Source organism: Anguilla rostrata, chromosome 11 (assembly GCF_018555375.3).
Source record: "Anguilla rostrata isolate EN2019 chromosome 11, ASM1855537v3, whole genome shotgun sequence".
Classification (NCBI taxonomy): domain Eukaryota; kingdom Metazoa; phylum Chordata; class Actinopteri; order Anguilliformes; family Anguillidae; genus Anguilla; species Anguilla rostrata.
In genome coordinates, this window is record NC_057943.1 from 13,240,834 (window position 1) to 13,258,329 (window position 17,496).

At 39.8% G+C, this 17,496-nt stretch overlaps 2 protein-coding genes across 2 annotated transcripts in view; one reads left to right on the plus strand and one right to left on the minus strand.

Moving 5' to 3' along the window:
• LOC135233970 (MAP kinase-activated protein kinase 2) overlaps positions 1-7,379 on the plus strand; it is a 34,029-nt gene extending 26,650 nt beyond the window's left edge. The window contains exons 3-10 of the mRNA XM_064297997.1: positions 963-1,027; positions 1,478-1,557; positions 1,865-1,991; positions 2,263-2,338; positions 2,835-2,959; positions 3,586-3,671; positions 4,199-4,279; positions 5,496-7,379. Of these exons, the coding sequence (XP_064154067.1) occupies positions 963-1,027; positions 1,478-1,557; positions 1,865-1,991; positions 2,263-2,338; positions 2,835-2,959; positions 3,586-3,671; positions 4,199-4,279; positions 5,496-5,636 (781 nt within the window). The 3' untranslated portion in view covers positions 5,637-7,379. The remainder of the gene's footprint in view (positions 1-962; positions 1,028-1,477; positions 1,558-1,864; positions 1,992-2,262; positions 2,339-2,834; positions 2,960-3,585; positions 3,672-4,198; positions 4,280-5,495) is intronic.
• Positions 7,380-8,953: 1,574 nt separating this feature from the next.
• On the minus strand, positions 8,954-11,115 carry LOC135233971 (interleukin-10-like). The gene is made up of 5 exons (XM_064297999.1): positions 10,951-11,115; positions 10,456-10,515; positions 10,214-10,366; positions 9,752-9,814; positions 8,954-9,679 (listed from the first exon to the last, which is right to left on the minus strand). Exons 1-5 carry the CDS (start codon positions 11,113-11,115, stop codon positions 9,548-9,550), a joined length of 573 nt encoding a protein of 190 aa, XP_064154069.1. The 3' UTR covers positions 8,954-9,547.
• Positions 11,116-17,496: the final 6,381 nt, after the last annotated feature.

Consider the following 17,496-nt stretch of genomic DNA (forward strand, 5'->3'; position numbering starts at 1 on the left):
ATTTGACACATTTTGTGTCCAGACGTGTTTCAGTTTGTCTGGCCGTATCTGTGGTAAATGTGTGCGCAATAAGCAGGCGTGTTTAAAAAGTTTTTTTTTTAGTAGCACGGCTGAACACGTTGGCACAGTGGTTAGCACCATTTCCTCTGAGAAGACGGAAGTTCTGGGTTAGAGTCCCGGCTGGCCTGGATCCTTCCTGTGTCGCGTTTGCGTGTTGTGTGCGATTGTGTATAGATAAGTAATATGAGAAATTAAACTAATAAACTGAATGAACTGGGTAAAAAAAGACTGTTTGCAACTGAGTGCATTTGGTTTGTGTGTGTGTGTGTGCCGCATCCACCATTTGGTAATATGGAATTTGTTTCATACAAAAATAAAAGATTTCAAAACATGTGAGTGCGACAATACAGCAAAACACATGGATCATCATAACTCATGAAGAGTACCAGAATACAAAAAACGCAAATACGGAAGTACAAATCACATTAAGCAACGAGCCAAGTCACCCCCACCTACAGAAGGCAAAATTAGCTTGCATCATTAGTCGCTTGCTGAAATGTAGTTTTTTTTTTTTTGTTGTTTTTTTTGAAGAAAGATGAATCTTGACCTACAGAATGAAGTGTGATCTTTAGGTCTTTTTGAGTTCTGAGGAAATAAGGCTTAACTGGGGAACAAAATGTTATTTTTTGGTTATTATAGCTAATTTATAGCCAACTATATTTAGGCTGTGCCTTCTCACGTTGGCAGTGCGTCATGGCTGTATGGTTGACTGGCATGAATCCAGTATTAAGTGATGCATTATAATATACAGTATGGCAGTATGAATAAGTGCAGTTGCCAACACTAGAATCTTAAACTTTTGCCAGTTACATTGTGTTGGTGTTTCTTCGCTCATTTTGTAAGGCTTTGTTGAGTGGTTGTCAGCCTGCAAGCTGTGATTGTGGCCCTCTTTCTCCTCACAGCATGGATGGAGGAGAGCTCTTCAGTCGCATTCAGGACCGAGGAGACCAAGCCTTCACTGAAAGAGGTACAGTGGTGCCTCCCCTCTGATTCTGTGGAGAACTGGGCCTGTTAAGTAATGGACAACTGGCTCCTGAGCAGCTCGGTCTGTGAACGGCCATTCCATGAGTACAGGTCAGACCATGTAATCTAGACCAGTGTTTCTCAAACATGCTATTCATGCTAAAAAGTATGAATATTCAGTTTTAACTGAAGGATTTTTATTTATTTTCTTGGATGCTTGATTCTTTCATTTTCTGTAATGGGCTGTGGCAAATTATTCCTTCCAGAAGAGGATATATGTCTAACTCTAGCGTTTCTGCTCAGAATAAAGAGGTTAAACTCCTTAGTGATCTCTTTGGTATTCATCCATTTAAAACCTGCAGCCAGTCTTGTTGCCCCTCTGTGTTCTTAGTGCGTTACTTCAGCTGAGTGCAGGCTCAGTCATGGGACGTAATGTTTTTGCGGTGTTTTTCAGAGGCCTCCGATATCATGAAGAGTATAGGCGAGGCCATCCAGTACCTGCACTCCATCAACATCGCACACAGAGATGTCAAGGTGAGCTTCTTGGGTCCCTGTTAAACAATGTGTGGATCCATCAAATGGACGGCAAGGTTTGTGACTCCAAGGTTATAGGCTTGATTGCCAGGTGGGATACTGCTATTGTACCCTTAATCTGATTTGCATCAGTGAACTTCCAGCTGTATAAATGGATTAATTGTAATTTGTAAAGAATGTGTACATCACTCTGGATTAGATTAGTGAAATGGCTAAAATGTAAGTGGTGACATTTTTCCATAAAATGCAAACGCATACCCTGGCTACTTGCATGGTGTATGACAGCTCTTGTTCTGTTGTGTTTCAGCCAGAGAATCTGTTGTATACCTCTAAACGACCCAACGCCGTCCTCAAATTAACAGACTTCGGCTTCGCTAAGGAAATGACTACACATAACTCACTGGCCACGCCCTGCTACACGCCCTACTACGTGGGTAAGTAAAGCCCCGCCTCTTTGGGAAAGCTTAATTGGCTTGTGATTGTGTTCAATGTTTGCTACTGTTTGCTTCGGTCGACTTACTTATTCACCTTGATTTGGTTTCGTTAGAAAAAACAGAGTTGTCATTCTTGATTCAGGAGCACAAACCTTTGTTGCGGTGGTGAAGCATGCAAAACAACCCGTTTCATGGCTTTGTAATGATTATGTAAGGCTTGTTTAGGCCATGGGCCTGGTTATATATGATTTTTTTTCCTTTTTGACCTTAGCTCCAGAGGTTCTTGGGCCAGAAAAGTATGATAAATCCTGTGACATGTGGTCTTTGGGAGTAATCATGTATATCCTGTAAGTGACCAAGCTTGTGACTCCGGCACCTTCTTTCTGTTTCATTCCTACAATACATTTGTTTTCCAATATTCCGCTCTTCCTCTTGTTACACGTTACACATGGCATATCTACTTTCTGTGTTATACCATAGTCACCATGTATGTTCATTATAAAACCAATGAGCCCTATATACCTGCTCATTAAAAAACAGAGACGAACATAATTACAATGATTATGTATTCACAGCATGCATACTGGCTCTGTCTGTAATGGTGTTCTTCTCTTGCTAGTCTTTACATAACTCAGTATAACTTTGCAAGGTCGATAGTAATGTTTTGATGATGTTTAAGGGTACCGTTAGGATTACCTCGATAACACTATTGCTCTAAAGCCCAGTTCAGTTGATTAACACATTTTAATTCATCTTTATTAAATAAAACATAAATAAAATGTGTGCAGAGTTTTTTATGTCACTATTTGTGATTGAATGTAAATACTGTACTTCTCTCTGCAGGCTGTGTGGATACCCACCTTTCTATTCCAACCACGGACTGGCCATTTCTCCAGGGATGAAGAAGCGCATTCGGATGGGACAGTACGAGTTCCCAAACCCAGAGTGGTCAGATGTCTCAGAGGAAGGTACAGTGCCTGAGCAAGCTTTGCTGTTGAGTAGCTCAAGGATAGTTAAGGGAGCAGCTCAAGGATAAATAAGGGTGTAGCTCAAGGATAAGTAATGGAGTACCTCAAGGACAGATAAGGGTGCAGCTCAACAATAAATAAGGGTGTAGCTCAATGATAAATAAGGGAGTAGCTCAATTATAAATAAGGGTGTATCTCAAGGATAAATAAGGGTGTAGCTCAATGATAAATAAGGGTGTAGCTCAATGATAAATAAGGGTGTATCTCAATGATAAATAAGGGAGTAGCTCAATGATAAATAAGGATGTAGCTCGAGGATAAATAAGGATGTAGCTCGAGGATAAATAAGGGTGTAGCTCAAGGATAAATAAGGGAGTAGCTAAAGGATAAATAAGGGAGTAGCTCAAGGTTAAATAAGGGTGTAGCTAAAGGTTAAATAAGGGAGTAGCTCAAGGTTAAATAAGGGTGTAGCTCGAGGATAAATAAGGGTGTAGCTAAAGGTTAAATAAGGCAGTAGCTCAAGGATAAATAAGGGAGTAGCTCAAGGTGTGCTACATGTGAGCTACACATCTACAGCTACACATGTGAGTTGTAGATGTGAGCCAGCATGTGATGTGTGATTTCAGCCAAGCAGCTGATCCGTCATCTGCTGAAGACAGAGCCTACGCAGAGAATGACCATCACTGAGTTCACCAATCACCCCTGGATTAACGTGAGTGTGACGCCATACATGGGCAGAACCCCCCCTCACAGGGGGAACCCCAGGGGCCCTGTTCTCTGGAACTGCCAGAGTAATTCCTCTCCAGGGCTTGAGACGTGGAGATTCAGGCGCTGGATCTGGTAGTTTCGTCACTTGGAAACTGATTTCTGTCACGCTAACAGCCTCAGTAGTCCGGAATGCAATGACGTGGCTTCGTGGGAAACTGTGTCCAAGATCTCCAGCTTTAGCCCGCAGAACTGCATTAGAACGTTTCATCCTTTTAGCTAACATTCTCATGAAGACGGGTGGCGAAAGTCGTTCTGGGTAACGTAGGAAAATAACACTCTGGAGCAGATTCGGAAGAAGCCTGACAGCAAGTGAAAAATTGCAAATAGCGATGTATTGCAAATACCAGATAATAAAAATGTAATGAATTTTGCAGTGGAAGTGTCTTAGCCTGGAGCTTTCCTTTAAGTAGCTTGTGAGACCTGTGTTCACTTTGACTCCCCCCCCCCCCCCCACCACCCGACCCCCTGCAGCAGTCGATGGAGGTGCCCCAGACCCCCCTCCACACCAGCCGTGTGCTGAAGGAGGAGAAGGATGCCTGGGAGGACGTCAAGGTGAGTGAAGCGGGGAGCAGAGGGATGTATTTGGGGTTGTGTGAGGTGTATATACACTTACATACACACATGCATCACTGTACAAATACATGTATACATGCATTGGCATATACAAATACACAAATTAGAAAAATCAACAAGGGAAAGCCCTCATATTTGCTGTAAAAATGAATAAACAGCAAACTTCTATGCTGCTATCCTTCTTCTTCTCTAACTGTCTTTGCTTTTCTCCTCTCTGGAAAAAAATGAAAGAAGAGGATAGACTGTGCCCTCCCTTAATTTTCTGAACCCTACAGTTTTAACCGATAACACCCTTGTTTAATGTTTGCCACTCTGCATATCAAACATGTGTATCAACAGTTAAAACCCCTCACTTATCCAACATGTAAAATACATTTATTTGATTTAATTTGGTAATTGTTGTGATATCAATTAAGAATTAAGTTGCCAAATTCATTGATAGACTGAGCAAACTGTTGGATCAACCTTTATCAAAATGTACTACTTGAAACCAGGTTAAAACTAAGATTTTTATGAATTTTTTAAACAAATATTCATGTATAATCTAAAGACGAGTTTCAACTACCTTAAAAGAATAACAGATATTACAAATATGGACAGGCTGCAGTCACACAAGAAAGGAAAGAAAGAAAATAAAAGTAATCCAAGGATGTGCCAAGACCAAAATTCAAAAACCAAAAGACAGCAGAATATTCCAAAAAGACCAGCGATGAACTTTTTAACACCAGACCTAGATGGAGGACTCGGACTTCAAGCTGTTATGTTACAAACTGACTTCTTGCCAAGTTGCCCAAACTGATTCCAAACTAAAAGAAAGCCACATATTTTATCTAGTGAAAGAGAGGAGGGTGAAGGGGATTTACACCCACTCTGACACACACACACACACACACACACACATGCAGACCCAAACTCACACACACACACACACACACACCTGAAACGGATACACCCCCTGTTCCTGCTCTTGTCTTATCTCCAGGCTATGCTGGCAGAGTGCTTTGAAGCGTCCTATGGCTGAGATCGGCCAAATGTCTCACAATAAAAAATGAATAAATAAAAGGTTTAACATAAAAATGAAGAAGTGAAAGCCCTCTGGTTTGTTTTGTCTGTGTTGGTCTGCGTGTGTTTGATGAGGTGTTCTGCATGTGAAAGTGATGAGGTATTCTTGCTGAATGTGTTGTGTTGTTTTCAGGAGGAAATGACCAGCGCACTGGCCACGATGAGAGTCGATTACGAGCAAATCAAAATCAAGACTATTGAAGATTCCTCCAATCCACTGCTGATGAAGAGGAGGAAGAAGGCTACCACGGCTGCAGAAACTCCCGCACTCTGAGGGAAACACATGCATGTACAGTGCACACACACACGCTCATTCGCACACAGACATGCTTATACACACAAACATGTGCACACACTTTTGCGTGCACACACACAAACACGCGTTCATGCACACACACAAGTGCACATGCTTACTTACGCACGCAAAAACATGTACATGCGCACGCACGCACCATACGCACACAAATGCGAGGCAGCACAAGGAAGCAATAACCGTCATGGTAAAAACAGGTTTTCCTGTCCTACAGTGCATGCATTTTCATAAAAACAAACAAAAAAAAAACTTAAAAAAAAAAAAAAACTGAAAAATGCTCCAAAAATAGATAAAAATGATTTTACATCATTGATTTCATTTTATTTTTTAGCAACACTTCTTTTTATTACTCTTTTTAACAAATCAAGCACTCCTGAATGTGTTATGAGCATTATAGCGGTGAAGTATAAACAAGCAAAATCAAGCACTCCTGAGCGATGCGAGCGGCAACGTCGAAATAACGGCAGTGATTATGAAAGGCTTAAAGGACAAGAGGGGTATACAGAAATGATATCGTTTTTATAATCGCAGACTGCACTGTTAATACTTCTATTTTCATATTGTTTTGTGGTCCCATCACTGTAAAGGGAGAGAAAGTCGTTTCTCTGTTTTTGCCTTTTTAAACCGCTCTGCTCGTAGCGCTTCAACGGACCTCTCTGTAGATCTACCAAAGAACCTCTGTAGAACCTTACTGCTTCTTCCAAATATAATCCATTGTTCTTGTTTTCTTTGTGAAAAGACTAAACCTTCCCGTTCTCGCCTCACCACACAAAAAGAGAATACACTATCGATCCACTCTACTGTATATTCCTTTTCATTAAAAAAGAATAATTTTCTGAATGTACCAGACCCCTCTCGGTTCAGTGCTGTGAATGCTCTTGCCTTTTCTGCCCAGACTCTGCGTCTGGGGCCATTATACAAGCGTACGGCCTGTGCAGCTGCTGCAGGGGACAGTCTGGATGGGATGTGTATTCATGCAGTGTACTCTGTGCTTTTAGCCCTGTCCTCAGTCATACAGTGTGCAGTAAACTGTCTTGGGTTGTAGGCATCGTCTAGAGGAGATGTGAATGTCACAACTTTTTAATTGCTTTTCTTTTTACGTTTATATGTACCAAGTTGTGTGAGCGGAGTCTCACTGGGGTGTAGCCATGCCATGTTACACTTTGAGTAATAAGAGGTGTTTGTAAAGTGTTGTATTCTTTTTTTTGTTTTGTTTTGTTTCTTCCTTTTTTTTTTACCCTAGTGACTGATTTTAGGCTGAAGCCATTTTGGCCGTATTTCGCCGTGTGCAAATTGATGTTGAAAGATGTGTTTTGCTTGCTGCGGTGGGGGACGCGAACTCGTGTGGGATGAGGTTTCTGTGCAAAATGCACCCAGAGAGAAGCGATGCTCTTCTCTCTTACCCCGGTGTTCCTAAAGCCCTTGGAATTGAATGATCAGATGTCCTGATACCTGGCTAATTTGCGTTCTGTGTTAAAGAGAGGTCAGAGTCCTTTCTGCTTCAGGAGGGAAGAAACTCCATTTTGATGGGTTTATGTTTTAAAGGAACAGAAATCTGGCGGTGTTATTCGTGGCCCGTCACCGGCTCAGTCATTTCTGGGCGGGATTCAGATGAGCTCAGGGGAGGAGGCTGTGAACGTGAGTCTGTGTCTCTCAGTGTGTAGTTGTGTACTGTGCTGTAATAAACATACAGGCGCCGCTGGTCCTCTGTGTGGGGTGTTCTGATTAAAAATGCGTCCGTTCGGCCGTAGCGCTGCGCTGATCCGGACTAACCACAGGGTGTTTGTTATCAGAGAGTTCTTGGCTAGCTCTTGCAAGTCGTGGCACCCCAACATAAGATTTTGAGGAGTTCGGGAAGACTCGCAAGTTCATCCTCAGTCAGGATTTTGGATTCACTAGTCCCTTCAGATATCTGCACTCATGGGATATCACGCTGAAGAACTGTGATTTTTTTATTTTAAATGGTGCTTTTTATGACATGAAAGCATTTGAGTGAAGATGGAAAGCTCACCAAAAGCACCACCGAAGGGAAGTCCCAGAGGGGAGATACGTGGCAGCCATTTTGCTCCAGAAGACCTGTGGCACAGCATCTGAGGTAGAGAGGGAGTTCACTCCCCTGCTCTCACAGCAGCCATCAGCTACTATAAATCAGGCCATCCTTCTCATGTAATCTTGGAGATTCATGCCTACCACCCTTTTTATTTCTTTGCTGACGTTCCCTCTTTTCTTCCTCCACTTTTCCTCCGTGTGCTTGGCTGTTTCGTCGTGTTCTGGACCTCTCGGACAGCACCTTTCTCTGCGTCTCATTTCTCGGTTCCATCGAGTGTACCAGGCCCAACAGCTCTGTCTTATTGTGTTCCACTGCTGTGCAGATGTGCAGGTCTGCGTCTGCTTATTAAAAACACTCCGGGGAAAAGCTGTGGAGTGCCTCTCTTCTGTCCTCAGGTGCCGTGAGCTTGTGTCTGTGTGTGTGCATGCGTGTGTGCATGTGTGTGTGTGTGCCTATGTGCGAGCGTATGTGCATGCATGTGTGTGTGTATATGTGTGCATGTGTATCTGTAAACTGCGGCCTGTTTAATCTCGAGCTTCAGATCTGATACACACGGTGTTTATAAAGTAAATGTTTAAATTCATTTTTATTTAACCAGGAAGACCAACTGAAAACTCTCTTCTCCTTTGAAAGCCCATATGGCCATATGACCACACATAACAGGGCAGTTGGTTTAAGTGCTTCCTCTTCATTGGTCTTTTTTAGTGCTTCCTGTCCTTATTTTGATCTTTACAGTAAATCGTACACTTCCCTGCTAGCAGTGAGTGTTACCTCTACCCATAAGTGCGAAGGAAGTTGCACAAATGCGTCACTCTTTTCCCTTTGCGTTCGTCCCTGCTGTGTTCCCTGGGAATTTGTGGTTAGCTATATTTATCGTTTGCTGAGTAAATGTGGCTTTATAGATTCTGTATGCATTCAGAAATCTTCCCCCATCCCTTACACTAAGTATGTTACTGTTTCTTTTCTGGGTTTGTGACATTAATCAGTTTCTACATTCAGTGCTTAATTCATCATTTTACATAATTGATTCCATGCGCACAATCACAAATTTGTGTTCAGAAGAGCTGTACGAGTTCAGTGTTATGAAATTACTTTCACTTTGGAATAATTTCACTCTTATCCTGAGCAAATTACACAGTTTATATTTTTGCATACCACCCATTTATGCAGCTGGATATTTACTGAAGCAATACAGGTTTATAAAAATGCCCATAATTGAATGCAATAATATTAATAAATTCTGTTCATAATTTGATTTATCTTACAATAATAAATTAATATTAAATTAACAATAAATTAAGTCTCAATACATAAGAAATTTACTATTTCCTTAATGATCTTGATGATGAAATTATACTTTCAAAAAAAATGCTGTAGAGAAGGGATGCTCAAATCCAGTCCTTGTGGCCTGTAGTATTGCTGGGTTTCTTCTTTGTCTGGTTGTTAATTGATTTGTTAATGTCTCTGATTGGTCAGTGATTGCCCTCACCTGGTGACCCAGGTCTAAACCGGTTTCTGATTGGAGGGGAAGAACACCTGGGTGTCAAAGGCAAATCCTGGAGGGCTGCAATGTCTGTTGGTTTCCTTTCCATGATGAAGGTCTAAGGCCAAAAGGCTTAAAGTGTTAAAAAATAAAGAAAGAAAGAAATAAATGATTTTCTGGGATAAATAGTTCTTTTCCATCCTTAATAGAGAGTCAGTCTGTCCCCTTCTGATGAGGTAATACGTCGATCACAAGTCCATGTCCAAAGGTGTAAATGGGAAGAGGGTGTTTGTCGCATCGCTTGCTTCCGCTCTTCTGTATGAGGAGATGAACCAGGTGTCAGTGCTCCACTTGGTTTGCCTTGTGACGTATGCCGGGTGAATCATGCCTCTTTGACTCCATATACTCCTCTATGTAGTTAAAAAACCAGTCCAGCTCTCTCATGGCTTTGTATAGCCCCTTTTCTTGCATCTGAAAGAAAATGAGGATTAGTGTGGCCGTTACCACTTATAAATTACGAGCTTTCTCTTGAACTGCACTTACTTTATTGTACGTGTCGATGATATTGCGGAGCTCAAAGGGTTTCTTGCAGGAAAAATAGTTATTCTGAAAGGCAAAGAGAAAATGAGCAGTTATTGTCAATTATCAATTGTCACGTGCATTCACACTCAAATGCACTTAGAACCATTAAAACTGTTCAAAGGTCATTTTACGAGAAAATGTATTATAGTTATGGCATGTACATTACTCTTCCTGTGAATTGACTATGATTGAAATGACAGTGCGGTCTGAGTAAGCTTTCTCTTCAAAGATGTTTATTTGTCTTATTTAATAGTTACTCAATAATGTAGTCACGCAGAGTAATATTATATGTAGCCTAATTGATTAAGTTTAGCAATTAAGTATTGGCCATGCAGTTGCTGAAATGTTTGTGCTAACACTTTAAACAGAATGAAATGAGTGAGTGGCAAATGTCTGGTATGGCTACGTTCCCTTTATACTTACACAAGCGATCAGCTCCCTCTTCAGCTCGTGAAGTATGTCTCCGATACTCTCGATCGGATTCGTAAACTCTCTGCTGGCTTCATGTGCGGCTGGCAGCACAGTTTCTAGGTAGAAGTGTAAAATGTCGTTCATTGCGTGACAGCCGTAGGTGCTCTGGAGAACAGATGGGGGGGAGGACACTGTCAGGACATGGAAACAATGGCTAACATGGGATATGGTAGATAGTCCAGGGCCATACTCACCTTTATCTCAGTGAGGACAGATGAGTCCAGCAATGCCGTTTCAACCTGATCTTTTTCTTCCTTGAGGGGGTAAATTAAACAGAAATAATGCATACATGGCAATTTACATAATAATAATAATAATAATAATAATAATATAAAATATAATAATTATAGTAATAATGATAACAGTTATTATTGTTATATTGTTATATTACTATTATAATAAATAACAATAATAGTGATAATGATATAGATTAATATGATTTAATCATTATAATACTAATGTTAATGAGTATCTTATTAATAATATATTGATATTAATATATGAATAATAATTATTATTGATAATATAGATTAGTAATATACTACTACTACTATTAATAATAATAATAATAATAATAATAATAATAATAGTAATGCCATTGTTGTTAATATTGTTTTTATATGGCTGAATAGGCAATGCAAAACAAAATACACAAGTATCCTTAATTCAAGGAAATAGTTTGCACTCACGTAGTACTCTTTCATCTTGAAAAACGAAGTCCTCAGCTGCTTCAGGCGTAAGGGGAAGTTTTGCACGAAGGTGCAGCATCTGGTCTTACAGGTGACCCTGCCGGAGCACGGGACCCCGAAGAGGAGCACGAGCAGAAGAACGGAGGAGATGCTGCGCGGAGTCATTGTCCCGAGGTCATTGTAGGAGCAGGTCTGAGCTCTGGATGCATTTATAGTCTAATTCAAAAGTCCCCTAGTCATTTCCTGCTGACTAAAATTGAAACGTGCATTCCTGCACTTGAAATGTCCCTGCTTTAAAATTTACATTCATATTTTTATGAGTAGATTTAAAAAATATATTTTTGACAATGTAATTTTATTCAATTAATTCACACAGTGATATCCCATTTCCTGGATCAATGGAAGAACAGATCAAAGACAGTTACAGTGAAAAACAAAATGTTTGGGACAAAGACATTTTTATTTTTATTTTTGATTTGGACTGCATTTATAAATGGACTGCATTTATATAGCGCTTTGATCCAAAGCGCTTTACAATTGATGCCTCTCATTCACCCATTCACACACACACACACTCACACACCAACGGTGAAAGGCTGCCATGCAAGGTACCAATTTGGCTCTGTAGGCCATTTAGATTTGTAATCAAACAATTCACTTGCGGTCAAGGTGCAGATACTCAGCTTCTATTGCAGGGTATTTTTATGTACTTTGGTTTCACCATGTAGAAATTAGAGAACTTTTTATACATATTGATTTTGATTTTTAAGAGCTGAGATTACAGCAGGCAGTGTTAGTATAATGCTACACTTGATTTCTCCAACAATATCAGACCAAATGTTTTCTAGTGCAGGGACATCAATACTGCCCCCTTGTGGCATAGGTACGCATATTGCTGTATAATCATGACTGCATTGTCACACAATGACACATGGTATATCATGGTTATTTTAAATTGTTAGAGCAGCACCACATTATTCCAGATTCAATGGCACCACCACTTTCTAGATTATTATTATTATTATCATTATCATTATCATTATCATTATTATTATTATTATTATTATTATTATTCCACAAAGGTAATTACAATAATGTCATTAAAACCAAGCTGCGCTCAGTTCCTGTATTAGGCTAAGGCATGAACACGCAGTCCCAGAGTTCATGCTGCTGGGGAAATACAAAGGCAGTTTCTGTTGAGTAACTAACCCGAATAACAGCTGGCAGGACCGTAGGCCATCCAAGTTCATTAAACCCTCTCTATAGGCTCTGATGCCAGGGGAATCGATAGGCTGTAGCAGGAGGGGTTTCATTTGTTGATTTGTATGCATATTGGCATGGAGGTGGTGTCTGATGGTAGATTTTGAGACTTTTCTTTCTCTTTTCTCTTCTCTTTTTTTTTTCTTTTTCTGTTTTTCTTTTTGGTTTTTGTTTATATACATATATTTGAAAGAAGAAAAAAAAACACTTTTTTGTGGAAATGTATCTTTTTTTATGACCATAGCTCATCAACTGTGTGTGCTATACTATAGTGCATGTACAGGTGTCACACAGGCCTCATTCTCAAAACTGATTCCATGATTTTTGATTCGTGACTCCAGGTGGACAAAAATGTGTTGCAGGCTTTCAGTGGAAAGTGACACTATGAAAATAACCTTTAAAAAAAAGATCAATTATATTCGCTTTATTTTACTTCACACTACTGAAATAAAATAAAATGTATTTTTTTTGGCTGCAAAATTGTTTTAAAAGTGTTATCAGGTATTCAAAGTCATGACCTGACAGCGCCTTTCCAAGACATTGGTGAACACAGCCCAAGTTTGTGTAATCAAGTTGCTTGCCTGGTGGGTAAACAAGACCTCATGAAGTTGTGTAATTTCAAGTAGTATGGAAGGACAGTAGACTCCAGAGAGTCTGGAAATTCCAGCCCTGCTGTGTCTTTCATTCATCAGCGAAATTGTTTTGCAAGCGAAACTGGCATATTGGAAACGAGGACATCATTCTTTTTCTCTGTCATTGACAGTACTGAGGACAAACTCCATATCCTATAGTCTTATTTTTTTTCACATCAGCCTTTTCCACCGCAGAATGTGCAATACATTTGAGGGTGGGGCGTCTGGGGAACGTCAGTGTGTCACTGTAGGCCCCTATAAAGAATGACCTTGTTTTCACTTCTGCTGAAGCAGTTGAGGCAGGGGATAAAATGAAAGCTTGCAGTAATTTAAATCAGTGTGATTTCCTTGCAGCAATTTAAATAGAGAATTCGGGAAGAAGTACTGGGACTGTTTTTAACTGCTGGTATTCACATTTTTTATTGAGTATCATTAATCTCTGTTATTGTATAATTTCTATATTTATTTATTGTGCTCCCCTCTGGGCCAGGTCTCTGGGGTCCGATATTTTATATTTCAGTGGGATTTCCTGGTTGGATAAAGGTCAGAGTCTTTTCTCCCCTACAGCAAAACAGAGTTCCACTAGGGACGTGAACCCTATTTAGATCAGAACCTCAGTTATTATTATTGTCTTTTAGTTCTTAATTTGTTTATTTGTGAAGACATAAATACATGGAAATACTAAAAATAATTTAAGACAAAAAAGATAAACAAATAAGACATTTATATCCCAGGGTGGTTCAAGAAACCTCAAGGGGCTTGTATGTTGACTCGCTTAGAAAAAGAAGCCCATTCAAGAAAAAGAAAGCTGTGTTTTGGTGTGAGGCAAAACCTTAATTGTCGAGCAGCACAGATGCAAGGGAATTTAAGCTTGACACACACGCTATACAAGTTTGCACACTGTGTGCCATTAGGCATGTCTTACTATGTTTCTATGTGCTTATTTTTATATTTCTAAGCTCTATTGCTCTCAAGTTGTTTGTGGGCTCAATTGATTATTTTCAAGTTTTATTTACTTAATACAATGCAATATTTGATTGTGATTGTTGAAACATCTTTTTAAATTCTATTGATAAATGACACTTTATAGCAGTTTATTTTTATAAGATATTGTATGAATACATCAGCCAAAGGGCAGGCAGGATGCAGGCAGTTAAAAATGCCAGTGTTGCTTCGGTGTCACTGCCTGGTTATCACATGCTAGGGGCTGTTGCTATGCTATGTGATCACAGTGGCCAGTGTAGTCAGAGAAGGGTCACTATTCTCTCACACAGTGAAGTCCCCTGGGGTTTCCTCTGTGACTAACATCAGAGTTATTCAGCTGGAGGCCCGCATTGCCAAATGTGGCCTGTCACAGGTAACACCCACCCCACCCCCGAGGACAGAAAAAAAGGTGTAGTCCCAATTTTTGATACTTGAGAATATGTCGCGTCTGCATGGTGTCAGCAATCGGCATAGCTCCCAATAGTGACAAAATAATAAATAAAAGCTCTGCATATTTTACGACAGCATCTATTCTTGGTCATCGAATGACATTGTATAAATGTGCTCAGGAGAGCTGAGGAAAGCTTTCAGAAATTTTATTGATTGCCAACACTCTGCATCTCCTGTAGTTTTAACCCACAGATTTCCGCCCATTAAGAAAGAAAGAAAGAAAGAAAGAAAGAAAGAAAGAAAGAAAGAAAGAAAGAAAGAAAGAAAGAAAGAAAGAAAGAAAAAGAAAACTGCTTAAAGCTCCATAAGATCTTCTTACACCTTTAGTCAGTCCTTGCAAATGTAATAACTGTTTGCTGTATTACAACTGATTTGACTAAAAATGTATGTGATTGCTAGGTCCTCTGACCCTTTGAAGCGTTTTCCCCTCTGATGCCCCCTAGCGTTTTGGAAGGAAATTAAAGAGCACTCAGCAACCTGCGGCATTCTGAATGCCCTGTCAGGATGGATGTTGCTCTGACAACCATCTTTATTGACCTCTGGGGTGGGTGGGGGGCTGAGTGTAGGTAGAGTACAGCATATGTGATGTCTGTCAGGGCAGGGTCACCTCTGAAAGGAAGCTGAAATCACTACCAGAAGGAAATGAGTATGTAAAACCTACTAATAACCTTTGATGGAGCATTACCATTTCTTGTGCAGCCAAGCAATGCAACAGTCTTTAGGTATACAGTATCAGTACAGTTGAGGCAAACCTGGCCACATAATATTTTTAGACTGTTATAATATTGTGCTGAGTCATTTTTCTCGGATGCAAACCTGCATATAAAATTTCCAATTTGCACTGCAACTCGGAAGTTGTGGTTTCGGGGGTGGTTAACATGCAAAATTGTTTCCTGGTCACCCCTACCAAATCACAGCCTTACTATAACTACACAGTAAACACCAAATTGCATGTAAAATGTTAAAATTCAGTTTGCTGTGTAGGCGTCATTTAAAATATTTTTTATTCTTAAATACATGTCATTATGTACACACAAAGAATTGTCATATCAAAGGCATATCATAGTTTGATTGTTAAAATCATACATTTTAAAACATTATACATTATAAAATTACATTTTTCAATAGCAAGAACACTCATGCTATGTTACAAATTTGACCAGCCTGAGCATTTCTTGCCACAACATGGATCCCTGCCAAACATGTCATGAAAATACGAGTACGCATATTATACGAAAAACATCGACTTTTGTTGGAAGAAGGAACATACAGTGCAGCAAATTGGTCGCAGCTCACTGTAGTAGGCGAGGATTTCAGACATCCTGTTATTCAATAAATGCAATGCCTGCATAGCTGCCATAGGGCTGCACTTGAACACACTTCATAATATCATATACTGTGTGGCTTCAGTTTCTGCAGCTCTGGCAAATGTTTTCACAGCACGTCAAGCAAAAGTTAGACGCATAATGTTCTCTGTGCTCACAGGACCTTTGCAGAAAAGAACACATTTCCTCCATTTCACACCTCATTAAATTATTAATGTGGACAGTTTGTTGCTACCCTAGCCAATCACAGCCCGTCATAAATATGACATGCAGTCCCTCACATACGATCGAGGAGTCTGAAATGACCTTATATCCATAAAAAAATGAAAGCAATAAATAAAACAATAAAAACAACAGCAGATTGTAAGTGAGGAATTTTGTTTGAATAGTACCATTAGTTAAATAGTTTAGTCCTGTATGGCTAGACACTGGCATCCCAACTCTTTGTTCAAATGAACTCCCTAACCCCTTGCCCCTGCTTCCACTCTCTGCCACATACATTCACCACAAGTTCCTTGTGTCCTGGATTCTTGTTCAGGACAGAGGCGAGTTCAAAAGTTTCATAGCCACAACGGTTCAGGAAACAATAGCACAGGATTAAAGTGGATAAATGGGATGTCCCAATCGGACTTGGGGAAGGCGATCATGGGCGACCACACCGCTCACTGCACCGGACTGGCACATTTCAGATCAAGTACAGAATGAAAATGCATTTTCAGACCAATCAAATTCCACAGCCCAATATACATTATTGATATTGTGCACATAGTTTTATAGATTCATTTTTAATTTGTACCTGATGAGTATAAGGCTTTCAAGAGGACAGATAGAAAAGGCTTAAATGAAAAGTGTAATACAGTAGCTTTCTGAGTATGACTTCTGACTTCCTAGATACTGGTGCAGGGAAAAAATCTTCATCATTAATTGTATGCTGTTGTATCTTTGTCCTCTGTGGCATTTTTCCTGTGGCAGCAAACATCAGCCAATACCTTCAGGTATTGGGCTGTGGAGGCATCAATCATCGTGAATTAACATTGAAAAAATAAAGTCTGCTTATTAAACGTTTGAGGATTAATGACAGCAGTCATGGTCATGTGACACAAGTCAGAGCCTAATTAAGACAGCAGTACTGATGCAAATGCCACCAGCAGGACTGATATGACTTCTTGTCGCTCTAAAGAGGAGTATTAGTCATGTTCATTGGTTTACATGACATAATATTTAGAGTGTTAGAGGTTTGAAGTCATAATGTTTTAAATGTGTTGTTTTTCAGTGTGTGATAAGCCAAGCTGCAGATGTTTTCATCTTTTCAACAGGGCTATGAAATTTTCTTTGTGCAGTTCTCTTCCCGAAACTAATATTTCTTGTAGTAAAGTCACAGAAATAGTCAGGATTATTTTTGTATTTATGTGCCTGTGGATGTGTGCATGCACACTCTCACATGGCAGACTTACACATATGACACTCAGACAAGCTCACACACACATGCACAACCATACTGATGCTTCAGTTTCTGCATTAAATAGTGGGGGGGGGGGGGGGGTCGCTACTGTAAATTCTTAACTCAAAATTGAGGATAAAGTAAATAATGATGAACACATTTTAGCCTGTTATGCCAGCCTTTCACATAAGGTCATTAAAGAAACAAACATTTGGAGAGTATTTATATGCCTAGAATACATAAAACGGCAAAACAAACTGACGTCGTTAGAAAATGTTCGTGTTTTGTTTAAACGCTGTTGCAAGCATGTATTCTCCTCAGAAATATGTGACATCAGCTGCCTTTATATAATTTTGAATTGGTTGAGTGCAGTATGACTTTAACTGCACACTGAAATTCTATCGACAGGTGAGATTTATTTAGTTAAGGTTAGGTCCCAAGAGAAGCATGTAGC